The sequence below is a fragment of the Chenopodium quinoa genome, unplaced genomic scaffold (assembly GCF_001683475.1).
Source record: "Chenopodium quinoa cultivar QQ74 unplaced genomic scaffold, ASM168347v1, whole genome shotgun sequence".
NCBI classification, from domain to species: Eukaryota; Viridiplantae; Streptophyta; class Magnoliopsida; order Caryophyllales; family Amaranthaceae; genus Chenopodium; species Chenopodium quinoa.
The window spans coordinates 1,807,779-1,816,492 of NW_018745523.1; the positions used below are offsets into that span (position 1 = coordinate 1,807,779).

General features: G+C 33.5%; 1 protein-coding gene across 2 annotated transcripts; it reads right to left on the bottom strand.

Annotated features, from left to right (window-relative positions):
• Positions 1-2,276: 2,276 nt before the first annotated feature.
• On the bottom strand, positions 2,277-7,916 carry LOC110715512 (transmembrane protein 208 homolog). 2 transcript variants are annotated; one of them, XM_021894090.1, is made up of 6 exons: positions 7,764-7,916; positions 7,470-7,567; positions 5,714-5,907; positions 5,368-5,452; positions 3,018-3,083; positions 2,277-2,742 (listed from the first exon to the last, which is right to left on the bottom strand). In XM_021894090.1, exons 2-6 carry the CDS (start codon positions 7,551-7,553, stop codon positions 2,650-2,652), a joined length of 522 nt encoding a protein of 173 aa, XP_021749782.1. In that variant the 5' UTR covers positions 7,554-7,567; positions 7,764-7,916; the 3' UTR covers positions 2,277-2,649. The 2 variants fall into 2 exon arrangements, with proteins under 2 accessions (XP_021749782.1, XP_021749783.1); XM_021894091.1 differs by having other exon boundaries at positions 7,835-7,902.
• Between the last annotated feature and the right edge of the window lie 798 nt (positions 7,917-8,714).

The window sequence follows — 8,714 nt, forward strand, 5'->3', positions numbered from 1 at the left end:
AAACTTGCCATTTTGATTGAGTTCGGTTTATATTATGATCAACTAATGAGCCACTCGATCTAGATTTGGGTTTATGTTTTATATTAAGGTAATTTGGGAGTCATATGTGCATTAATTGCAGTGGAAGAGCTAAAACAAAATCTTAAAGAGGGCTAAAAAAATTGCAATGGTGGATACAGTCACATACTTTGTATGTCTAAGGGTCTGTCCTCATTGACTGAACTCAGCTGAACTAAACTGAACTGAGCTGAACTGAAATGAATATTTTATAAGAGAAGGAAATTAGGAGCTGAACTGAATTGAATTACAACGTATGAGAATAGGCTCTAAGTTGGCAAATTCATAGTATAATTTTCTAAAAGTAACAAGGACCAAGGCCACATTAGGTCTCTTTAGCCACCCGACCCTGATTTATTGTCAACCAACTTATTATGATAGCCCGATACTCTGTAATAAGTAGAACATGTTTTGTTTGTCTTATTTCACTTATTTAGGTGTAGTTGTAGTTAAGTTGAGGAAAAATAAGTTTAGATAAGGAATATCCAAATACTCCGTACATATTACAACGAACTAAAATAAGTTTTAATAAGGTTTAATAAGTTTAATTGTTTAGATAATTACAAATTAATTCAGATAAATAAGCTTTGATGGTTAAAAATCAGGCAAATAAAGTACCCCTTATACATTTATTTTTATTTCATGTTAGTTTAAATAAAAATCAAGTCCTATAATGTGGACCATAGACAAACTTTGGGTTTTGTGGCTAGGTTGAGAGGTGTCAAAACCACACTCGACCCAATCCGAAAAATATTCGATTCAGATTTTGACTCACGTTGACATAATAATTTAACATGACTCAACTAGTCGCTAAGTAACTTAGAGCTCCTTGCTTGAAAGCTTTTGAAGACTTTTGAAGTGTAATCCTCGCTGAAGTATGAATCGATTCGACTATTGTTTTTGATGTTATCACCAGGATGAACCATCATAACACCGGCAGCATACGGTTGGTGAATTTCATCAAGTAAAAGAGTCTCAGTGTCGGCAACCAAGAACGGGTTTAACTCCTTAGAATTGCATTTAACAGGAGTTATACTGCTGTAATATGTTTTCTTACGATTTCTTATCTTTTTAGGTGTAATCGTTGGCAAAGAACCGACCTCTACTTGATTACGAAGGGCCTCCTCCAGTTGTTTAGTTCTGTCATCAGAAGAAACGGATAGAATTTCTATCTTTTTACCCGCCTCCGTGTAGAAGCGAATCCCGACTCTAGGCACTAGTTCCCCCACGTATGACTCACCTTTATATAAAATACGACTATAAATATGACCTAAAACCTCACCCTTTGGTAAAGGTGTCCCATCACCCAAAGTCAATGGTATAGCCTTTCCTTCTACAAATGATAATAAATCCTCCTTGCTCTCTCTCCTACGCTCTTTACCCAACGTCATCAGATCTTCGATCTAAACATCCGAATTGACACCTGTAGCTAGGTTTAGTAAGCCTGATCGTGTTTGGTACATCAAGATACTATTTCAACTTCCTTTTGATGTATGTAGACTATGTACATCCCTTCTACTATTCTTCTCTCTTTTTCGACAATCAAGATCCTGGATTTCAAAATGTTTAACCACTTCTCAAATTCATTCCTCATATGCTTATATTTGTTCTATGCACTTTTACATTTTTACTTTTTGGTACTGTTTTCCATCTTACATTCTTACCCTCTAGGCCTCTATCATCCCACAAATTTGCTTTATGGAACACATAAAGTATACCTTGGTCTTTCTCTCTCCGTAGAAATTCACAAGTAGAAACATACGTACCACATTTGCTAACATATAGAAACATACGTACCACATTTGCTAACATATACTTAAAATATCATCAAAAGTTAACTATATATATATATATAGAAACTAATCCAACAATTTGTGTCAAAAAAAAAGAAACTAATCCAACAAATTTATTACTATATTTCTTTATGCTTATATGGGTTTATAAAGTAAAATACACCTTCAAAGTAAGTACTCCGTCTAAATAATGTAAAGGTCAAAACAGGTTAAACAGTTCAACAGTGAATATGTGAAATAAACAGGAAAAAGTTGATTTGCAAGTTACATACTCCGCATTTGCTTGACATAATATACATTACGAGTTTCATTCTTCATGAATCATGTATGGTGTGAAAGGTTATATGGCAGCTATTGCCAGAAGCAGACAGTAAAAGGATATAGCAAGACGATTAGGTATGTACAAGACATACAACACAAGAAGAATATCTAATAGAACACATTAGGCACCATAAATGGCTTTACTTTTGTCCAACATAAGATAGATTTATGGCATTTGGTCGTATCACAGCAAAATCCAGATATAAGGCCTTTACATGAAATTCTTGTAGATGTATAATTTAGCAATATTTTCATCAATGGTACTAAAAGAATCTAGGAGTTTCCTGGTTTTCTTGTAGACTGCATGATGAAGATACAACAGTTAAACAAGTCCCATACTAATTAATATTTATCCTAGACGAAAAAACTAAATGAGCTTTTTGATAAGATTCCATGACCACAGCAAACAGCATACAGACCTTAAGTGAACTTTTGTTGGTACCGAATCTGCATTCTAGAGCATACTACCTCAAGAGATCTATCTGGTTCGTGATTTGGAAAATTTGGGTCTTGAAGCTTTCCTTTCCATCTTTTCCCTTTTCTTACGAGTCTTTTCGTCCTCCTCTTCCCCCTGCAAACAAGTTGTCATAAACGACATAGAGAGAAATTGTTATTCCCAGTGACATTATAGACAGCCGCATACAATCTCATAGAAGTAGTAATTAAGGAGGATAGAAATATAACTACTAATACATGATGGTCTATATGTAAAACAATATCATAGTCTTATATAAGTGGGAGAGACCTAATGTGAAAATAACTCAGGACAGAGGAAGTATATAATCTACTGTCATTACACAAAAAAAATATATACCAATGCTGAAAACTGCATAGAAAGGAAGGTACCTCAGAATTGTGTGACAGGAAGCCTTTGATGAAGCCAGAGGCTTTGTAAGCTGCAAATCCTGGTATCTAAATGAAAAATGGGCAAAGTTGCTTAGAAAGGATACATTGTGACAGATTACACATAAGCTGTATGAAGTAATTGCTGAAATACACAAAAGCTATATATGAAACTCTGGAAACAGGAAAGAAGCAACTATTTTGATAGATATTAAACTTTGTTGAAGCATAATTACTCAAGTTACTATGTAAAAGAAAACAGCAAAACCTTAATCTGACAAACGCCATGGAAAAATGAATATACTTTGTCATCTCAGGTTCCATATCCGTCACAAACAAAACCAGCATCAATTGAATCACTTTAAGAGTCAACATCAACTTAATTCTAAAAGATTTCTCCTTGTTGAAGTTCCTCATTCTTTTCAACTTATGTTCTTAAATGACTGAAAGACGTGTTTATACTCGCAAAACTTTCATAAACTTCAGCCTTTTCAAAGAGATGCACACAATTTACGCGATCACTAAAACATTCTCACATAGGTAAAAAAAAAAAAATCTTCTGATTAACTTCGGTCTCCATTCCAAGATATGTTGATATGAAAACAAAACAATTGTTCTAAACTTGTGTGATTTACAACATCAATATTAACATCAATCATGTATTACGGAAACTCTGAAAGCCGCTGATCCTAGACATAAGCTCTAAATTCTCATCATAGTTTTATCCAACAGTTTGAGTATACCACCGAAAACCCATAATTATCTATGCACATCCGAAAAATGTAAAAATAAAAAATAAAAAATAAAAAATAAAAAATAAACTAATTATCAATATATAATGAGAAACATCAATCAATTCACAAGAAAAGGATTAGGTTTGAGTCTTGAGAGGAGACGAACCTGATTTTATTAATGTATTATACTTTCTAAAAAACATTGAAAAAAATTATTTGCAAGAAGCCAAGAACCATCAAATTTTGTCACTTTTTGTCCGATCAGAAAGAGTACATGCTAATTCTCCATAAAGACGTGCAGTATATCTGAAGACAAACACTAAATTTTTTCTCTTCTATGTATTTACATCCCTAAAGCAATTCAATTAGCTGAATAGAGGCATTAGTCAAATACCACTAATCCTTTCATAGACTGTTACAAGCCCACAACTAGCAAAGCGAAATAAGACCTCTAAATGAACCCAACTACGGTGAAGAAATTATTATGCTGAAGACAGACAAAGAACTATAATATATTCTTTGTACATCCTGAGACCATGAGCATCAAATGCTAGAAATTTTTTGATACTGTGCTTAAGTTTATCATCATATATGATCCTGTATTTGACTGAGTATTTCAGTTGACATGAATAAATCATGTCAGGGTCAGAACTCAGGACCTGTAAAATACCCACCAAACCACAGGGTGGAAAGGGTGGTTTTTTTTGGTGAAGCCGAGAGGAAGGCCCCAAAAACAAGAAAAAACTAGAAACTACAGGGTGGAAGGGTGGTGCATCCTGAAACTTTTGGTCATAGAGTCTTGAAACTTATATTGCCTAGGAGCCGGGGAAAAAAAAATAAAAAAATTCTTGTATTTATAGTTTGAGTCCTTTGAGAAACCTCATATGCTCCATTGAGTGGGAAACATCCTTTTTAAAAAGCTGATCACATAACAATACGGTCATGATGATGTCATTTACAGTGTGTTTGAACAAAGAGAGGGGAGGGAGAGGGAGGGGAAAGGGAAAGGGAAGAATGATGAGTTTTTCTTCCAAATCTCTCAAATGTTGGAGAGATCAATTTCTTACAATTTAATTCCTCCACTGCTCTCCCCTCCAATTCTCTTCCTTCCTCATTTGTTATCCAAATGAAAGACACTAAATCCCTCCATTTTCCTTCCTATCCTTTTCCTCCATTTCCTTCAATCCAAACAAAGGGTTAATATTTATTCAAAGCTAAAAAAAAAGGCCTACTCAATTAGCCATGATGAAATACAGAGTACAAGACTTGAATAATACAAAATCTTTTGGATAATAGGATTCCTACATCAAAATTTCCTTTCATAGCTATGTTCTGCATCACTATTGTAAACACAGCTTAAACTATGCCAGATCTGAAATTTTGAAGCTGCCCAGCACATGCTACACTAATAATACCTTAAATAACAAGATGAAGATGTCCCAAGCTATGTCTATCAATATCAAGGTTTAACCGGATCAAGAAATATAAGGAGCTTAGTGAGTTCTGTCAAGCACAAAAACACAAGAATGAGAAAACTTTGATTTCTACCACCTCCCACCAAAACACAGCAACAGACACACACATAACGCAAATACAAAAATCAGGGCGATAGGGCTTACCACTAAATATGCATACCAAAATTTGTCGGAGATGAGCGAGGCAATCTGAATGAAACTTGTAATGTAGATTATGTCATGCAAATACCTGCAATGTATAGTGAATATTTATTTTAGGGAAAGTTCCTTTTCAACATTTAGAACTAGGCTATTCAGCAAAGATAAGAAAAATTGAAAAGCCATTTTGTAATATCACAAACAGGAATTATGGAAATCAGATTGTAAACATAGCACCAGAGCACACTTCATTTACTTCAAACTTTTTTGTTTGTAGGACAGGGGGGTACATAAACAAGAAGAAGAAGCAAAAGGTATAAAACTGAGAAATGAAGACATACTGTAACCATACCCACAAACTCCTCCGGTACTCATATCAAAACCACCATCAATAAGCTCGCCATCATTTGTGTAGGCTGGTTTGGCCATACTGGCAAGTTGTTTATAAGGCATTGCATAAGCCAAAGATGTCAATATCAAGCCAATCCAGTGCTTCCATGTGAAAGAAGAATAATAAAAAACCATCCTCACCAAAATGTAAACAACCTGGATAATGAGAACTTTATTTGTTAGATTATTGCATCAACAATTCTTTCCTCCTTTACTTCATTAATGGATCAACAGCAAAACTCAAATAAAATCATTGAATGAATAACTAAACAAGTAATTAAGAGATAAAGCTCCACAAAAGAACGAGGTACAAGCTGTACAGCCTAGAAAGGGGAAGAGGCACGGCATACACAAAAAGAAAAATGTCTATATTATGGATTCTGAACCTTGGTCACATACTTACAAGCAGAAAAGAATGATAATTTAAGGTAAAAATTAATTCATTAATTAAAGCTGAAGTGGTGGCTTACATAATTTGGAGCTTGAGGCTACAACTCTCTCTGCCCTCCTCCCATTTATTTACATTCGACACGTTCCCTAAGTAACAAAACACTATTCAATACCTACCTACTCCCTCTGCCCTCCTTGTTTATTTACATTCGACACATTCCCTAGGATGATTATAGTCATTGTCTTGTTTCATACAAGTAGCAGCAGTTCCAGCTCATTCCTCCGGATGATCTGGTTTTTGTCTTCTTCCTATTCTGGCATATTGAATGAGCACAGGTGGTCTCCCCTGATTTTTAATATCTACAGACAGGCAGGGAGCAATAGTTTGATTTGGAGAAGGGGAAAAAATGTTGTCTGAGGCTGAGGACTAGGTGGATATGGTGTCTACTTATGAAGTGCAGTTATAACCATTGTAAGTTTACACAAAGCTTTGCATTTTAACAATAAGTACTGACCCGTTACCCCTGTTGAACCGTTGATGCACTAGCTTCATAGAAGTTGGACAAGGTGAGTTTATATCATAGCTAAATATATTTATATTATTTATTCTAATTGCCAATAACGCCAACATACTGTGTAGATAATTGCGGACTGAGTGTAGTGTGACATTTTAACTCAAGTCAAAAGCTTTTCTAGCAGGATGAAACACCAAATACTAAAAGTCCACTGCAGGGAATCAGGGGTCATAATCCATGAACAAAAGTTTATCATAAAAAGTCAAAGCTCCCTAGAATGCAATTGCTCTTCAGAACACTAATGGAGTCATCCCACATATGTAGGAAAAGTAGTTCTAGAGAAAAAAAATTGAATCAACCAAGCAACGATGTCGCAGGAAACAACTAGAATGAAATATAACGAGTACGAGGAACCATTAAGCATGCCATTTCAAGTAATGCTACAATCAAATTGAACGGAACCTCTTGAAAGGCTACACAAGGGAAAGATTCAAGTATCATGTAAATCAAAATTATCAAACGGCAGGTTGGAAATTTGATGACTTCATGACTCAATAATATTGATAGAAGACGCATTATATAACAAGTTCAGCTTCAATTTACAGCTAAAATAAGTTCAATTATGTTAAACTACAGATGAATAGAACAAACCCTTAATACTGACTAACCATGAGATAAAGAATTTACCAAAAATGAAAATATTAAATCCAAACAATTGACGATTCCTTCAAATCACAACATTTAAAATTAATGGTAAAAAAACAATCTAAAACAAGAAAAATCAAAAATTTAAAAAAGGAATTAGGAATTTACATTACACCCAATAATCAGGCGAAGAAGATTTGACATATGACGAGCATTCTCTTCCTTTCTCTTCTTAGCACCCTGGTTTGCCATCTCTCTTGTAAATCCTACAACACAAATCAAATACATAACTCACAAACCCAGATTACATAAATTCTTCAATGGAAGATCCAAAGTTTGTCATATGATTAAAGCAAGACAAAAACAAGATGAATGGTTCACAAGTTTTATCGAAATTAATCTGAATTCAAAAAAATTTGAGGTAAGCAATGAAAGAAAGAAATTAAGACAAGTATAATCTACCTAAAGAGAAACTTCAGTTCGATTTCTGGGAAAAGTTGAACACTTGAAAAATGGTTAATTACAAAGACTACCTATTTGCGTCGGGTTTTCTTGCTCTGCTCCGAACTTCAATATGAGGGTAAGAGTTTTGTTTTGTCCGTGAAAATTTGTCAACTATTACTAAAAAAAAAAAAAAAAAAAAAAAAAAAAAAAAAGTAGCATAGTAATTTTTACCCTAATAGTGATGGTCTAGTTGATTAGTATCAAATTATCAATAATCATCAATCAATAACTATATATTAAAAGACATCATTTTATGTTTCGTTTAATGTTTTGTACTTCCCATTGTGTTTTGTTTTATTCTTAGTTCCATAATTCCCGTGTAATTTTACAAACAGGAATGTAAAAAAGGGACAGAGGGAGTATGAATTTTAGAATTCATATCTCTTTAATATGAGATTCTATACCAATCTATTCTAATTTAATAAACCAAACACCCTATAGTTTGTTTGATATCACTTTGGTTTCTGTTTATTGGTTTTCTAGATTTCAAAATCATATACTATATTTCATACAATGGATCAAAAATTGGCCAAACTTATTAAAATCATTCTATTTTTAAAAGGCAATAGAAAAATGGAAACACTTTTTCTTGTTTTTAATTTTTGGATTTTTATTTTCAAAAAATTAGAAAATTTAAAACAAAAAACGATGACAAACAAACCCAAATAATTTAAACATCAACATCACAAGAACATTTCTTTGTCATTAGTGTTCAAATTATATCGCAGCTTCTATTCCACTCATTTATTAGATGTAGGGAGAAAATAACCATTTTATATTTTTTTCCTCTCAAGTAATCTCTAATAACAAGAGTGCAATAATTTAACTTAAAATACATTGAATTGACAATGGGTAATGATTTTTACATTAGTTTCTTCGAATTTGATAAGAATCATACGAATCTATTAT

Coding starts and splice junctions, on each gene's coding strand:
- LOC110715512 (XM_021894090.1), bottom strand. CDS start 7,553: ATGGCAAACCAGGGTGCTAAGAAGAGAAAGGAAGAGAATGCTCGTCAT. Junction 5,453..5,713: donor AGTACCGGAGGAGTTTGTGG/GTATGGTTACAG, acceptor TATACATTGCAG/GTATTTGCATGACATAATCT. Junction 2,743..3,017: donor TCCTGTCACACAATTCTGAG/GTACCTTCCTTT, acceptor ACTTGTTTGCAG/GGGGAAGAGGAGGACGAAAA.